The 18451-nt window shown below is 30.9% G+C and overlaps 1 protein-coding gene across 2 annotated transcripts; it reads left to right on the forward strand.

Moving 5' to 3' along the window:
- LOC134685647 (integrator complex subunit 12-like) lies at nucleotides 1-18451 on the forward strand. 2 transcript variants are annotated; one of them, XM_063545593.1, is made up of 9 exons: nucleotides 1-124; nucleotides 2056-2195; nucleotides 6807-6869; nucleotides 9674-9814; nucleotides 10288-10589; nucleotides 10856-10922; nucleotides 14799-14891; nucleotides 15872-16000; nucleotides 17654-18451. In XM_063545593.1, exons 2-9 carry the CDS (start codon nucleotides 2067-2069, stop codon nucleotides 18338-18340), a joined length of 1611 nt encoding a protein of 536 aa, XP_063401663.1. In that variant the 5' UTR covers nucleotides 1-124; nucleotides 2056-2066; the 3' UTR covers nucleotides 18341-18451. The 2 variants fall into 2 exon arrangements, with proteins under 2 accessions (XP_063401663.1, XP_063401664.1); XM_063545594.1 differs by lacking the exon at nucleotides 6807-6869.

Raw genomic sequence — 18451 nt, forward strand, 5'->3', positions numbered from 1 at the left:
TTCCGGTTTGTGGAAATAGTAAAAAAAAAAGGAAGGAATTATCTGTTCATTTTAATCATACTGTTTTATTACTGACAGTCACTTCTGTTGGTAGATTGATAGCAGCATTGACATTATCTAATCAGTAAGTCTAGGATAGCACTAGACAACAACAATTTTTAGGCTAACTGTAGTCTAAATAATTATGAAGTTTGGCAAGGCTATTTATTTTTTTTCTTGGGTCCTGAAAAAAAAATTAAAAGTAGCCTTGCCAGACGTCATTACTATTTGGAATAGGCTTACTGTAACTCAAATCCTAATAATAAGTCCATCAATTTATTTTTATGCATTTCAGGAACAACAAAAAAAGACTTATGGTATTCATAGAATTTACTTATATGACTTGTTGTTATGCATATCATGTAGTCATCTGTTTTCGATAGTAATTAGTTCTCGATAGCAATGCGCATGGCTAAAATAAAAGTAGTTCCCGAAATCTTACATGTTTTCTATTTGTTGGTATCAAAAACTTGGTTCAAGCATGCATTAATTTCAACGTTTCAAGTTTTCAGATATTTTACAACAGTAAAAATAATATTTTCCGATTTTAACCTACTTTTCCTTATACCCTTAACAACCCCAACTTCAGCCCCTGGTTCAAAAATAGCACGTTTTCAAATGTTATCAAAACTTAGCTCGAAAAGAAGGTCAAGTCCACATACGTAATACACAGTTGTTAGATGTGATGTTACGTTGCTATGGAAAAAATCTATGGAAAGCAGTTTGGGCCATATCTTATCAACTTTAAAATTTAATTAAATTCTTTTATTGGAAAATGCCCTTAATTATTGTTACTGTGGCAGTAAAATTTTAAAGATGAGCTGTGAAAACATCTCCATGATCTCATAATTATAAGAATCAGTTCAAAAATCCTAAATCATCTAAAATATATTAAAGATTACTTTTTCAATGCATATTTTTATCCTTGAGTGATAATTCCTAGGATATCTGTTAAAGATGCCTTAATTGTTCCATAAGGCTAAAATTCATAAAAAATATGTTTCTAGAGACAAATGATACTTAATTGATACTTTTCTTCAATTTTCGTAATTTTAAATCTTCTATTAATATCAAACATGCTTACCGTACTACACTTTTTACAACTGATGATGTATTGCACACAATGTCAAAATTGAGCACAACAACAGATGTTTTGATTTTTCTTGATTTACGTAAGAGAAAATAATGTTAGAGGATAAAAGAAATTGAATAAAAGTATCTACTAAATTAACACAATCAGCTTTGACCACATTTATTTGAAGAGCTGGCCATACAGCGCAAAAGTTTGATTCACTATCGAGAACCGATAACACTAGGATACATGCATATATATGTTTCATTAACATCTTATAATCAGCATGACTATCTGATGACAATACCAATACTAAAAATCTAGGCTAAAATAAGTCTTACATGCACATACATGTATAATTACATACTGTAATTCTGTCCCTGTCGAACTGCGATATCACAGGTTTGTTCAGTGCATTAAAAAATTACTGAATTTAAAATTTGTGGAGAAAATACGGACATACTATATACATGTTACTAGCCAAAAGGTTATGATGAACCTTAATAGATAAGTACAAAAAATGCATTGTAATACTGGTAATAGATAATCATAATTCATGGAATAGGCATGATGGCTGCATCACCAAAGATCTCAATCAGTTACATATCTCTCCAAACAGCAATGCCAGACTTAAACATGTTAAAACCAATACATACATATATATGTACACTCTAATGCAAACAAAAACAAACAATACATGATCCAGTAAGCAAAATTGGTACAGATTTGCAATTTGACAGAATTTAAACTAGTACAAAGACTTTAAGACTATACATGTACATGTAAGTACATAGTTTAACATGAATAGGACCCCCACCCCATTTTGCCTATCAAGACAATTCTTCTAAAATGAAACACAATAAAAACATCATTGCACATTAACCAACATGATGACAACAAATCAATTGCAATAAAGTATCAACTTACTGGTATATTCATTTCAGAAATAAAAGAAATGGCTGTTGTTGAGTTAGACCCTTTGTTTATAAAAGCTCACAGATTACTTCATTCTAAAGCAAAAGATTCTGGAGCCCAACTGAAGAAGCTATTAGATGATGTCATTGCAGATAAGAAACGACAAAGGGTATTTTAAAATTTCAATTGTAATATTCATATATCACATAAAAAAAAGTTATAAAATTAACACACTTTGATTTATAAAAAAAAATATGTATTGTACTGCTAGAGGTATTACTGGGATACATGATTCTTGTGTCACATTCAAAATTTATAGATTATGATAAAGCAATGGCCTTATTAATTGATTTCTAATACATATATTTGTCAAGATACCATTCCTATCTATGTCAGACTTTTGAAAAGTGGTAGTCCTAGGGATTTGACCACCGTAATTTTCAAAAGACCAGCAGAAATTTATTATTTTGCAAAAGAAATAATAGCGAGGGCCACCATATGTGGCAACATCTGACAAAAAGGGCCCAGATGCTGTAAAACGTAATTTTTGCTATTACGTTGCAAAGTTAACGTTGACGAGCACCTGTTTAAATATTTGTTTGCTGCTTAAAACAATATTCTTTCACTTATTATATATTTTGTACAGCTTACCATGTATGAGTAATTCATAATTGTCTTTATTTATCAAAGCCTGCAACATTCATTTTAACACGATTCCGTATTTCAGTCTGCTCATATTATAAAATTGAGAATGGAAATGGGGAATGTGTCAAAGAGACAACAACCCGATCATAGAAAAAACAACAGCAAGTTACTCCACTTGGGAAGCACTATTAAATGACAGGATGATTGCCAAGATAGTGACAGGACGGATGACAGGATGAGATATAAATAGTCATCACTTTTTTGTGGTTTGATAGATTTTTTAATATTTGTAGACCTTAGAGATATTAAACTATATTTTATTAAAATAAAAAAAATAAGTGAAAAAAATATTTTTGAGCAAGTAAAAGTGACCAGACAGATTTCACTCTCGCCAATATACTCTATCATATATACATACATTGTATATCCAACAAGTCAACAACAAGTGTTAAAATTTCTTTTGTTTTACAATATTATAGGATTAAACACATTTTTTCTAGAGGTTATTGATGTATAAACCGGGGCGATTAACTCACAAACTGAATAAAAGTCCAAAGGACTTTTATGTCAAGTTTGTGAGTAAGAGACCTGGTTTACACATCAATAACCTCTAGAAAAAATGTGTTTAATCCTTATGATTCTTGAGCCAAACATATGCAATTATTAATTTACATTATTTGTTTGATAGTTACTATATTTACCATCAAAAGCACAATGGCAAGTCATATAAACTAAGGAGTACGCCGCCATCTTGACTTTCTGAAAACCATAAATGTTCGATAAATGCAACAGAATCTGAAATGAAATAGCACCTACCTCAAAAACTTCAATTAAATATTATCCAAATTTGAAGCGTACACACAACGAAATAATCTTTCCCTTTGTAAATATCTATTCGTATGATGTTGTGTTTTTCCATGACGTAAATTTGCCAAATCCTTCATGAAATTTTTTTGGAATTTTATTTAAATTTTATTTTTATACAATTTTGAAGCTTTAGTTCATTTACTTTATTTCTTTTTTTGTTTTTTATATATGCATTAGATAAAAACAACTGTAATGCAATTGTTTTATAATCTCAATTTGCTGAAAATTCCAGTATCCCTGCAAGAATGTGTATCCCGCATGAATAGTTTACGAAAGTAGTTTCGGAAACATGGTTTATCAAAGTGTAAACCAAGAGAAAAATTCTAATTGACCAATCCAATTCAAGTATTTATAGATATGCAAATGATATAAGAATTATTTGTCCTTGAAATTGAGGAATCTGTGAGATATATGAATATATTATACGTAAATATAAACTTTATAGTAACAAAAAATGTTTTTTCTGCAAAAAAAGTTGACTGGACGGTATTCACATTCGCTGATGTACACATTGATTATATTGAACTAATTCGAAAAGTGTTTATATTTTTTTTGTTTTGCCATATATTTTTTCATGAAACTAAGGAATCTGTGAGAACGATAAATATCTAATATGAAAATATAAAATTTATAGTATAAAAAACTGTTTTTCAGCACATATGACAAAATTTGGAGTACTTTGCTAATTTGCATAGCAGCCATGTTGCCTTATCATGACGGCAGCCATTACAATAGGAGTATATATGCCCCTTTAATAAAAATGCCAATTTGCAAATTGCTGTGTTGAAATCAACAATTTGTTCCCATATAGGTGAATTGTACATGTTTTGAGGTTTCTTTTCGCGTATAAATGAACATTTTTTATATTGTCTACTTTGAAAACTTTCAGTCTTTTTAGTTTGAAAATCAGAAGCGTAACCGTAGTATTTTTGCTATAAAAACTGATGGAAAATCGTAAATAAGTCTTGAAAAGCAAGATTCAAAACAGAGACACATATGCAAGAAGATATTGTTCATGATTTGTTCGCATAATGGGAAACACCTTGTAGGTTGAATTTAAAGGTTAAATAACTTTTAACTTATTGCTTTCTTGAGTTTTCAGCCTAATTTTTTTTAAAACATGATGATTTTAACCGTCCCATTTCGTAAAAGGTCAAATTTTAAGCATTTTCCTTAAGAATAAAACAACATTTTGTTAATATCGGCCAAAGGAAGTTTTCAAAGACACACTTGTTTTAGATCCATGACAATTATCCGCAAATCTAAAATAATTTATATTTTCAATCTTCAACTAAGGAAAGTAATTTATCCATAAGGGCCAAAGTCACGTGGTGTAAATCAAATGAATAAAGTACCTTTGATTTTGTCATATGAAAAAAAGTTGACCAGGACGGAATTTCACATACACTGATGTACACTAATACATATATGACATATATTATATTCAACTGGTCAACAAAAAAGTTAATATTAAAATTTTTTTCATTTTTTTTTTCATGAAACTAAGAAATCTGCGATATCAATACACATAGATGACATATGACATGCAAATATAAAATTTATAGGAAATTTTTTTTTTTCTTCCAAAAAAGTTATAACTGCATTCATGCTTTCACATGCATTATTGGTAATATCAGAAAATGGGTCATAAAGTTATCTCATTGGCACTACCACCTCATCTTCCTATATCTGCATAAAGGTTTTGGTATTTATCAATTACGCATTTGCCCCTTTGAGTTAGAATGTCGTTTTCCATCAACAACTACCGGTTTTGACAACTTTCTGATTAAGGGGGCTCGTGGGTCTAAATCAATTTTTTTATTTGATATAGGATTTCCCTATATTTTTCTATAGATGAACTTTATCTTATACTTGACCAAATAAAAAAATGGGGTCGATCACCATTCATTATGCTCACAATCTGCCTTAGAAAGAAGCATACATTTTTGCTAATGTCATTTTTTTCTGTTGAACTGATAGGAGAAATAACGGTAATATTTAAATAAAAAAAGAACTAAATTACAAAAAGCACTTAAATTCACAATTATATAGTTTATGTACAGCTTATTCGAAAACAACATTAAAATATATAGGTCACCTATGAGTTAAAAAAGATTTTAATTCCAAAAATGGCATTTTTGCACTGAAGGGAGATAATTTGGAGCTTTTTCAATGATATCTAGATTTTAAAAGTCACCTGGGGCCAACATGAATTGTTTTTTTTTAAATGTTTTTTGTACTATATGATAATAAAATTTACGGTACCAATTTTCTTGCACCAGATGCGCATTTCAACAATACATATGTCTCTTCAGTGATGCTTGTGGCCAAAATATTTGAAATCCAAAGCTTATATAAAAGATGAAGAGCTATAATCCAAAAGGTCCAAAAAGTATAGCCAAATGGGTGAAAGGAATCAGAGCTTTGCATGAGGAAGATACATTCCTTAATTTATAATAATTTCTAATATTTTGTAACAGCAAATTTTAATAACACAAAAAATCTGTATTTTCATGCCAGTACTGAAGTACTGCCTACTGGGCTGGTGATACCCTTGGGGACTAATAGTCCACCAGCAGAGGCATCGACCCAGTGGTAGTAATAAAATTAACGGTACCAATTTTCTTGCACCAGATGATAAAGTAACAACTACTAAAGGTGATAAATAAAATTTGTAATGAAAAATTAATGTTTATTTTGTTTCTGAAAATCTTAAACCCACGAGCCTCCTTAAGTCATCTTTTAATGTTATATACTCAGAGTCCCACCTTAAGAGGTCCTTTAAATGTGAAAGTTACAGTGTATCAAGATAACGAACTACAGGCACTATAGGTTATATTTCTAAATACAAGTGGTGAAACATAAAAGACTTCAAACTTAAAGGTTGTATTACTAGTATAGAAAAAAACCCAGAAAGAATACTAGTATCGTTTTCTGTGTTAACATCAAGTAACTGATTAACTATAGACATCATTTCTGGTAAAGCAAGGATTGAACTTAGATCAGGGAAAACAGTCACATCATGGATGAATTCATTCATTTAATATATGCCAAGAGCAAAAGGTTATATATATATATTATATTGTCTTTGCCCAGTCTTTCCTCTTCATTGACTTTCCTCACTAGGTTCTCAATTTGTTTTACATTTCTAGCATTTAACACTCCTTTGTGTTCACCAGAAACTGTACCATTTGATATGTTTTCCCTGGAAACATCTATGACAGTTTTGTCATCTGACTTTATGTCATGTTTTATTTTCTTCATACAGAAGGAGCAGTTCGCCTATACTCAGGGGGATGTGACTTTTTACTATTCCCCGCATGGCCAACGGGTACGTACACTGTTTATCTCCCTCAAAATGCACAAGTATTAAGCTTTTGTTACTTTTGAAACTTTTTCTACCATTTGTATTGTCTTTTGTTCCTGGTAATCAGATTTTGTAAATTTGTTTTTTAAGAACATCATTACCAATGGCGACTGATTTTGTATCATTATTTATCTACATATATTGGTAACATTTCCAATCATCTGCCCCGGTTTGAAACAAGTAAAATTTGTTTGCTTTTGTCTTATAAAGGGGGGGGGGGGGATCTGATAAACAAGATGTAATCTTGAACTTTATTAAATTTCTTCTTCGATTGGATTTTAATTGCCAACTGATTATATAAGGTAATTCAATTACTTGGTTTTTGATGTCTCAGGTGTGAAAACTTTAATAACATGTAATTTGGTCTGATTGGTGATTACGACAAGTGTCAAAATTAGATTAATCTAATAAATATTAGTACTTCTAGTTTGCCGTGATGAACACTCACTCCATATAAAAAAGATGTGGTATGATTGCCAATGAGACAACTCTGCACACGAGACCAAAGTGCCACGCAGAAATTTACAACTATTGGTCACTATTGGTCACATTTTGGGCTCAAAGTTTTTACAATAAAGTTTATATTTCGTGTAATATATTTATTAATCTCACAGATTCACTAAATTCATGGACAGCTATTATATAATAAATGAGATATTAACACTTGTGTCTATCAGTTCAATATAGTTAAAGAATATATATCAGCCAATGTTTATTCGCTCCAGTCAACTTTTTTCGCAGAAAAACATTTTGTTTGACTTTAAAGTTTAAATTTTGGTATAATATATTTATTAATCTCCAAGATTTCTTAATTTCTAGGACAGATATGGTAAAAATACTTGTCTCGATCAATATGTAAATTTATGACGTTAAAAAATTAAGTTGCATTTTTTACTAACGGTAGTGAAAAATAGAGTTTGAAGCTTGAAGATAAAGGGTATTCCTACTACTTCCTACCCTCCTATATGTCTAGTTCAGCAACTAAGTTTAGACACTAGCTTGAGAACTCAAATAAAGATTTAGAAAACAGAATGTCAGTTTGAAAGTAATAAATTAGAAATTTACCTTTTTTTAACGAACAGTCTGACCCTTGAAATGGCATTTGCATCCCATTGACTTTAAGCCCTTTTATGATATCATACATCTTTGCTAGCCAAGGAGAGCGGGAGTGGATCGTAACCCTTGGCTAGCGAAGATGGATATCATACTTATATTCCATTTTTCTAAACATTTTTTCAAGTTGCTGTTTTGAACTGAGCAATTTGTGAAAATTTCCTATATATCATTAATTTAAGAATGTTTATTAATGGTATGAATTAAAGCATGTGCATTTATATACATTGTTATAACATGTCTAAGGTAATTAATTATACCCCCTCTTTAAAAAAGGGGGGCATACTGTTTTACCTCTGTCTGTCCGTCCGTCCGTCAGTCAGTCCGTCCCATGAATATTTTTCGTTGATTTTTCTCAGGAACTACAATACAAGGATTTCTGAAATTTGGTTTCAGGGTTTATCTAAGTCAGCTATACCGTGTGATGCGTTTTCAGATTGATCACTTGACAACTTCCGGTTTACCGAACACTTGTATGATTTTACACGTGATAGCCAAGTTGAAAATTTTCGTCACACTTTTCTCAGGAACTACAATACAAGGATTTCTGAAATTTGGTTTCAGGGTTTATCTAAGTCAGCTATACCGTGTGATGCCTTTTCAGATTCATCACTCGACAACTTCCTGTTTACCGAACACTTGCATATTTTTACACTATTTATTTTTTCGTCGCATTTTTCTCAGGAACTACAATACAAGGATTTCTGAAATTTGGTTTCAGGGTTTATCTAAGTCAGTTATACAGTGTACTGCGTTTTCAGAGTGATCACTTGACAACTTCCTGTTAACTGAACACTTGTATGATTTTACACATGAAAGCCAAGTTGAAAATTTTCGTCACACTTTTCTCAGGAACTACAATTTAAGGAATTCTGAAATTTGGTTTCAGGATTTATATAAGTCAGCTATACCGTGTGATGCGTTTTCAGATTCATCACTCGACAACTTCCTGTTTACCGAACACTTGCATATTTTTACACTATTTATATTATCCACTTGCGGCGGGGGTATCATCAGTGAGCAGTAGCTCGCAGTTTCACTTGTTATTTTACCTTTAAATTGTAAAGACTGACATAATGGTTCATGAAAAAAATGATGTTTTTTGTGTCCCATTTGTGTTGTGACAAGACAATTTTTAAAAAGCTTCTTGGATAAACAGATGACATATATGTATTTTGTGATTTATTATTAAAGGCTTATTTTTTTCATAACGGCTAAATCAAGTTAAGTGTTAACATATTTTCATACAAAACACCATATGTTGTCTTTTAAAAATACAGATGATTTTATGCCTTAAAACAGGGCTTCCAAAAAATATTTGACCCAGCCAGATATGGTATGCCTTATCCCGATTTTGATCCCTTAAAACAAAATAACAAAAGGTAATTGTGATAATCAGTTGGCCATTCCAAAGATTGATATAATTTAAAAAAAAAATATATATATTAAATTTGGTTTAGAAATAAATGCGATATCTGTTCCAACGTAAACTGTTAATTCAAATTGACAGTGCACCATTCTAATTGTGAAACATCAGCGTATGTATATGCCTTATAGACAGGGACCAAGTTTGATACATTTATTTCTTAAAAATAGTTTGACTTTATCTAAAGTCAACAGTGTCTTCAAAGGTATTGTTCTATTCTGTTTTTAAGGCATCAACTGGGGAGAGCAAGTCGAGCAGTAAATCATCATCTTCATCATCCCATAAACCAGATCTAGATAGACAGAAATCACACAAATCTGATCATGATAGAGAGAAAAAGAGAGAGGCTGAAAAAAGAACCTTAGAGAAGGTATTTTATACCAAATTCTTTAAATTGTTTAAAATTTTGTTCTCACATCTCTTATAAACAAATGTTGTGTTATTTTTATACTTGAACTGTTATTTTCATGCATTTAATCATATTTGGTGCTGTTTCAAAGTTTAGAACACTACAGGGTAGACTGCAGGGTAGTGCAACATTTTCTTTGAATCATTACTAAATGGAAGCTTAGTCAAGCTATATTTTTATTATATAAAAGAGAAGATGTGGTATGGTTGCCAATGAGACATCTATCCACAAATGACCAAAATGACACAGACATTAACAACTATAGGTCACCTTACGGCCTTAAACAATGAGCAAAGCCCATACTGCTTAGTCAGCTATAAAAGGCCCAGATAAGACAATGTAAAACTATTCAAACGAGAACACTAACAACCTTATTTATATAAAAATATGAATGTATGGAAGACAATTGCTTAAAGATATATATATATTGTCAGGTGAAAAAAGAACCCAGAGATCCTGATGACGACGTAATAATAATACCAGAAAAGAAAGCTCGTCATTCTTCCCCACAACCTCCTAGCAAACCAAAGAAAGATCATCTTCAGCCAGAAGGTTTGCCGTCTTTGTCAAGACCAAAGAAGGAGTCACCACAACCTGGACGTAGCCCATCACATGATGTTAGAATAAAAGAAGAAGTAAAGGAGGAAAAACAAAAGCATGAGAAGAAGAGTAAGGAGGAAGATATGGATGCCGATGAATTTGCTTTTGGTTTGGGAATTTCATGTGTTGTCTGCAAGTAAGTATATTTTTGTATTCAAATGATCAAACTATTTCATATGTTTACATCTGTATACGATTGCTCATGTATAATTAAAAAAAATCATTTGATGTCACAATAATTGTAAATTCATCATTAATTGAGGTGCACTCATTTTCATAGATTTAATTGTGATATACATTAGTATTTGAAATATTAGGATATTTCTGCTCAATTTGTTAAATTAAAAGGCAAAATAATGGTATCTTTCTACTGATTCTTACATAATAATCTATAATTTACAGGTCATTTGATGTGACTTCCAGAAATCAGTTGGTAGAATGTCAGGAATGCCATAGTTTATATCATCAGGTATGTTATCAATTGTCACAAATATACTAAACTTGTATGCCAGATTTTGTGGTGATATAGAGAGATGAAAACTTTATCATGTTTATATTATGTTATTACAATTATACTGTTAGACACACTTATTTTTGTTTAAGGTGGTACCCAACACTCACTAAAATTAATTTGGCTTGTTTAATTTTCACAAAATTTTGACAGAGTATTTACTTTGACCCTTTGACAAAAATATATAAAAATTTGCAAAAATTTAAACCAACCATTTTATCAGAAAAATTACACTGGTTGCATAGCAGTTTGACTGACAGTAATTTTGATCATTGAGAAGCTTAATATTCCATTAAAAACACAACATGATTAAAATGTTTAGCTGTTTAGCTGATTTTACAGAGTTATCTCCCTTTAGTGTTAGGTACCACCTTAAGCCTTGATAGTAGCAAGGATTTGTATACTGAACAAATTCTTGATTGTCATTAAACTTAGTGCTGCTGTATAAAAAACTTACCATTTTAAAACTTCCGCTGCAATCTAAGTAGAAATATGAAGATGTGGTATGAGTGCCAATGCAACAACTCTCCATCCAAGTCATAATTTATAAAAGTAACCAATTATAGGTCAAGGTACAGTCTTCAACACAGAGCCTTGGCTCACATGGAACAGCAAACTATAAAAGGCCCAAAAAATTACTAGTGTTAAACTATTCAAACAGGAAAACCAATGGTCTAATCTATTTAAAAATAAGAAACGAGAAACATTTTTTTTTAACCACATGGTTCGTTAATCTGAAAATTAATTCTGTGACGTGTATTGGGTGGTCATTAACAAAGTGCCTTCCCTATGCACCAGGAATGTTTAATATATATAATTATACCAAGTCATAATTAAAGCAAAGGCAGTTGTTGTTAGTTTTTCAAGAGTAACACATTCCTGCACTGTTTCAACAATTATTTTACTGGTAAAATTATTTGCATGAAAACTTTGACAACCTGAAATTGAATATTTTTGAGATTCTGATTTTAGAATATTTTTCAAAGAGAAACATCTAACTTGGTCCTTGTTTACAAAAAGCAAATGTCACAAGCAAAGTGTATTATTGTATGGTATCTGGCAATAATTGTGACATTATTAGTACATTAAACAGCTATTGTTAAAAGGTGATCGTAAATTAAAAGGCAACAGAATAAAATTCTTTTCAACTCATGTTACTCAAGACATGCTCCTTCCTTGTGTTCTATTTGAAAGTGAAGTTTCTGTTCTTCCTTGGAGTTGTGTCCCCTGGATTCTATATTTTTTACCAAAGATATATAGAAAAACACGGTTTTGCTTTTTAATGCAATAAATAATCGATATAAAAGACAAATATATGAGAATAATCTCCCTTTATTTCCCCTGTGAAAGACATTTAAGATAGTAAAAGAAATAAGCTGTAGGAGATACTTGAAGAATTATTTAACTTGTAAAATGCTTAGAAATTATATTGTTTTTTCTTTAACAAATTGTCAGTCTGTAAGCATTTTAAAATATGTGAAGAAGAAAGAATAAATAAATACTTTACCAATTGTTTCATTTTGTTTTGATTGGGTGCAAGGTTATGATGATGTTGAATTTGTTTGAAGACATTTGTGTTATATATTTTCTAACACGAAAATATTTGACTGCCATATTGAGTTATTTAACTCATTGGCATTGCTGGGTATGTGAAGGAAGTTAAATTTAGTCTCATGTGTAAGAAAACTCTGTTGTAAGGGGAGTAAATTCTATGCAACTTTCAGTGTTATTATGGAATTTTGTTGGGATTTTTCTGGCATTTGTTACAGAAGCTATGGAGACAGACAATTTTCAGCTACAAACAGTATAATTATTATCATTATTACTGAACTAGTACATATTTTTGTGTAGGGGCCAGCTGAAACTTGCCTCTATATTGAATACCCATTGGTGGCCTTCATCTCTTTTCTACTCTTCGAGTGGGTAATAAACTTGATAAGATAAAGTACTAGTTCAGATTGGGGTAGACTCTTGATAGGATAAAGTTCTAGTTTAGATTGGGTTAGACTCTTGATAGAATAAATTTCTAGTTTAGATTGGGGTAGACTCTTGATATGATAAAGTTCTAGTTTTGATTGAGTTAGACTCTTGATAGGATAAAGTTCTAGTTTAGATTGGGTTAGACTCTTGATAGGATAAAGTTCTAGTTTAGATTGGGGTAGACTCTTGATAGGATAAAGTTCTAGTTTAGATTGGGTTAGACTCTTGATAGGATAAAGTACTAGTTTAGATTGGGGTAGACTCTTGATATGATAAAGTTCTAGTTTTGATTGAGTTAGACTCTTGATAGGATAAAGTTCTAGTTTAGATTGGGTTAGACTCTTGATAGGATAAAGTTCTAGTTTAGATTGGGTTAGACTCTTGATAGGATAAAGTTCTAGTTTAGATTGGGTTAGACTCTTGATAGGATAAAGTTCTAGTTTAGATTGGGGTAGACTCTTGATAGGATAAAGTTCTAGTTTAGATTGGGGTAGACTCTTGATAGGATAAAGTTCTAGTTTAGATTGGGGTAGACTCTTGATAGGATAAAGTTCTAGTTTAGATTGGGGTAGACTCTTGATAGGAAAAAGTTCTAGTTTAGATTGGGTTAGACTCTTGATAGGATAAAGTTCTAGTTTAGATTGGGGTAGACTCTTGATAGGATAAAGTTCTAGTTTAGATTGTGTTAGACTCTTGATAGAATAAATTTCTAGTTTAGATTGGGGTAGACTCTTGATATGATAAAGTTCTAGTTTTGATTGAGTTAGACTATTGATAGGATAAAGTTCTAGTTTAGATTGGGTTAGACTCTTGATAGGATAAAGTTCTAGTTTAGATTGGGTTAGACTCTTGATAGGATAAAGTTCTAGTTTAGATTGGGGTAGACTCTTGATAGGATAAAGTTCTAGTTTAGATTGGGGTAGACTCTTGATAGGATAAAGTTCTAGTTTAGATTGGGTTAGACTCTTGATAGGATAAAGTTCTAGTTTAGATTGGGTTAGACTCTTGATAGGATAAAGTTCTAGTTTAGATTGGGTTAGACTCTTGATATGATAAAGTTCTAGTTTAGATTGGGGTAGACTCTTGATAGGATAAAGTTCTAGTTTAGATTGGGGTAGACTCTTGATAGGATAAAGTTCTAGTTTAGATTGGGGTAGACTCTTGATAGGATAAAGTTCTAGTTTAGATTGGGGTAGACTCCTGATAGGATAAAGTTCTAGTTTAGATTGGGTAAGACTCTTGATAGGATAAAGTTCTAGTTTAGATTGGGTAAGACTCTTGATAGGATAAAGTTCTAGTTTAGATTGTGTTAGACTCTTGATAGGATAAAGTTCTAGTTTAGATTGAGTTAGACTCTTGATAGGATAAAGTTCTAGTTTAGATTGGGGTAGACTCTTGATAGGATAAAGTTCTAGTTTAGATTGGGTTAGACTCTTGATAGGATAAAGTTTTAGTTTAGATTGAGTTAGACTCTTGATAGGATAAAGTTCTAGTTTAGATTGGGGTAGACTCTTGGTTTAAAGAAGTAGAAGTCAAATTAACATTATACTTGATACATATTTGATACTTTTTAAACTTCTAATAAACATGCTGATTGAGGGTTAACTGACCTTGATTGTTACATTGTCATGTTTATATTGCTATAAATTCATAATTATTCATGCACTATTTATATTGTAGATTCTTTGGATAAAGTTTTTCCACAATTTTAGCATTCAGCAAAGTACAAATATATTTTCAGGCTGGTATACAGAACTTTTTAAATGTCAAAACTAAGTTTTTAGTAAAAGTTATGACCGACAAAAATGTTAGCTCTTTTTTCAATGAGTTAATATTATTTTTTTTCTATCACAGGAGTGTCACAAACCTCCGGTTACAGAACAAGATGTCAATGATCCTAGATTTGTTTGGTACTGTTGTAAATGCTCTAAAAATATGAAGAAAATGGTTAGTAAAATAAATGGCCGCACTACCTTTGCACGTATTTGGGGATAAAAATGTTTTATGTTTGCGCGCAGCTTTTATTTACAATTGCACGCATTTATTTTACAGGTAATCTCAGGTCGCAAAAGGGATACTGATACATGTAAATAATTGAACAAATTAATAAATAAATATTATTATGACCTGTATTTTCCCTAAAAAATAACCAATTGAATTCTTTCAAAAAAGGTGCCTTACGAGACTTAGACTAACGGAAGGGATACTGATACTTGTAAATAAGTGAACAAATTAATATATAAATAAGTATTATCACTTGTATTTTACCTGTCAAAAGAATGCGCGCAAATGTAATCAAAAGTTGCACGCAAATGTAATGATTTTTGCACGCAAATGTAATGGTAATGCGTGCAAACTTAATGCACTGAAATAAACAGGAACAAAAGGAAATGTGTAGTTCACATCAAGGATAGAGCAAATCAACAACAAAAAAACACAGTGAACAAATATTATTTTGTTTAGTTTTTACTGTACCTTTTAAAAAAAATTAAAGTGAAAGAGAAATAAAAGGTTGTCATATATATGCACAAAACTGGTTTATTCTTATGTACGCTGTCAGGTGCCCCTGTCCAAATTCATAAAGTTTGATTGATATTTGTCTTACATGCATCTATGATTTTTAGAGTTTCTAAATTTTATTTAGAAGACACAAATGAAGTTAAACTAATTTTATCATGACTTCAAAATGACTATTTCTTACAAAACATATCTTATTTTAATGAATAAATGAATTAAGATAGAACAATGGTATGAATTCTCATTTCTTAGAAATTTTGTCAGTTAAAGGTCAAGGTTTGAAATATATTTCATGTAGCTGTGTTGCTCAAAATAGTAAAAAAGTCTTATATTTTACAGATCAAAATTTTTAAAATTTAGTATTTTTGTATCTCAAAAGTCTATTATACAAACACAAGTTTTATTTCAAGGTTCAGTCAAAGACTACAAAGACCAAACAACCAAGCACATCATCTGATAAAGATTCTACAGCCTCCAGTAATAAAACTGCTAAATCTGATCCAACATCATTGTTCAGTTTTAGACGTGTAGATCCAAAGGTAAGTTGTTTAGAGTTGGAGCTTTATCATGTAAAACATATTTTTATGGAAATCATTTGAAAAAAATGAAGGTTGCATCAACACACACAGAAAACTACAAAGGAGAAGGTTCACAAAGGGTTTAAATTGCCCCTGATTTTTTTATGTTTTATAAATTGGGCCAAAAAATTACAAATTGCACATAGAAATACTTGTGATAATACTATTAAGACAAATTTTTCTGACACTTTCCTTTACTTATATGGAGCTATGACCCCTTAAATACAAATTATTAGTATTAAAAGGTCAATTTTGGTACTCCCATAATTTTAATTGTTTTTGGCAGAATTATCCTTGGCCGCCATCTACGATCCAAAAAGCTTTTATATTGATGAAGTCTTAATCAATATTGGAATCTTTTGGTTACAACACATTTTGGATCCTAGGTGGCGGCCAAGGTGTTTCTAAAGTTTTTAATTCTGAAAAATAGACAAAATGACCAAAATGGGCTTACTTTTGAAAATATTATGTTCTCTTATGAAAAGAACTGATATATTTAGCATTTAGACTTTTGAAATACACCCATTTACGAACCAAATTGATTCTTTTTTGATGATTTATGATGAAGTTGATATTTTAGGCCATTTGTGCCAGAAGTGAAACTTGTCCTTTGTATTCTTTTCTTGCAATCCAAAATCTTCAGTCTTAAGGAAAATTATCTCATTATGTTAGTAAAAATAACTTGCTCTAACTTTTCAATTTTGCTAATTAGGGATATAAAAGGAAAATTCCTAAGTGCCTTCAGGCTGTTTCTATAATACTATCCAGTGACCCTATCCTTTAATAATCCATGACATTGATGTAAAATATGAATCGTCCTCTGATGAGGTTTATTTTTTTTTTAGTTTGATTGTATACTTTTATAAACGTAAGAAAAATTGCAAACCTACTGATAATTATACAACCTTATCCCTGCTATAGCTTTGTTTCATGGGATTATATCAGATCTTTATTTGTATTCACTATTGATTTACTGTGTAGTAGTCTACTGTAAATTCAAAAATATAGCAAGGTTTTTATAATTGAGAAAAATACCACAGATAATAAAAACTCGCATTTTTTTTTTTATATGAACTATAAACACCATTTTGCTTAAAATCATAAAAATTAAAATTGTATTCAAGTCTAAAATGACAAAATCACAACAATGAATGCACACAATAATTTCTTAATTTACAGTATTTAGTGAAGCATTCCTTGATATATCCTAACTTTTAGAATTAAAAAAATATGTGTGAAATATCAATCTGAAGACTTAAGGTTAAGAAATTGATCATCATCTACAAGTGGCAGTATGGTCTTTCAAAAATGTGGAAGGCCATAATGCACGTTATAAAAGGGTCATTGACACTATAAGACAAATAGATATGGAAAACTGATATTTTACGTTAAAAAAAAAAATTATTATAAGCCAAACTCCAAAATTGGTAGAATTTTTTAATTTGTATATATTATGATCAACTAATCTTTAAAATGTTACATAACCAATAAGTTTATACTTACTCAAAAATTATTATAATGATTGATAGAATAGTTATGTATTTTACTGATAATACTTCTATACTTTGTGTATTACCTCTTATTCCTGATGAATAAATAATAAATATTTTACAGGTATCAACAAGCAAAGATCAGTCCAACAATGCTGGTGCTAAACCTCTTTCTGGTCTGGCTAGTCTTGCTGCAAACCTTTCAGGAAAATCAGAGCAGTCCAAGTCGTCTAGCCAGATAGGGAAGACAGAGCAGTCCAAATCTTCCAGCCAATTAGGAAAGTCAGAACAATCCAAATCTTCTAGCCAATCAGTGAAGTCAGAGCAATCAAAATCTTCGTTGGGGAAATCGGACTCATCAAAGTTTGGAAGTCAATTAACAAAATTAGATCAGGTCAAAACTAGCCAGTCTGCAAAATCTGAAGGATCAAAGTCCTCTAGTCAGTCAAAAAACATTTTCTCTAAATTTGACCAAATGGAAAAAGTTTCTCTTCTAAGTGGAGCTAAGTTTTCTGGGAAAGCTGAATCTTCCAAGTCAACTGTTACTCCTAAGTTAGATTTCATGAAAACACTATCCTCAAAATTGTCACCCGACACTATTAAAGCAAGTATGAAACCTAGCATACCAAAGCCAGAACAAAGTAAACCAGGAACCAGTAGTTCAAGTAAATCTAGTATGATGGCAGCACCATCTAAATCTCATCAACCACAAGGGGGCGCTAGTGCTGTTGTTAATGCAGAAAAGAAACTACAAATGATGAAGAAAAAAGCAGCAGCTAAATTACAGGAAAAAAGGACTTCATTAAAATAATGACAAATCATTCAAATTACAATAAATATTATTGTATAACATGTTAGCTCTGTAGATGTAAAGATTTGTTATTTTCTACTGGATAAAAGGTATAGTGATCTTTCAGTTTCA

The sequence above is a fragment of the Mytilus trossulus genome, chromosome 9 (genome assembly GCF_036588685.1).
Source record: "Mytilus trossulus isolate FHL-02 chromosome 9, PNRI_Mtr1.1.1.hap1, whole genome shotgun sequence".
In the NCBI taxonomy this organism is placed as follows: Eukaryota; Metazoa; Mollusca; class Bivalvia; order Mytilida; family Mytilidae; genus Mytilus; species Mytilus trossulus.

What these genes read in the sequence shown, in the direction of transcription:
- LOC134685647 (XM_063545593.1), top strand. Translation starts at nt 2,067, where the DNA reads ATGGCTGTTGTTGAGTTAGACCCTTTGTTTATAAAAGCTCACAGATTA. An exon ending in ATTCCCCGCATGGCCAACGG is followed by an intron (nt 6,870 to 9,673) that starts GTACGTACACTG and finishes TCTGTTTTTAAG; the next exon opens with GCATCAACTGGGGAGAGCAA. An exon ending in TTAGACGTGTAGATCCAAAG is followed by an intron (nt 16,001 to 17,653) that starts GTAAGTTGTTTA and finishes AATATTTTACAG; the next exon opens with GTATCAACAAGCAAAGATCA.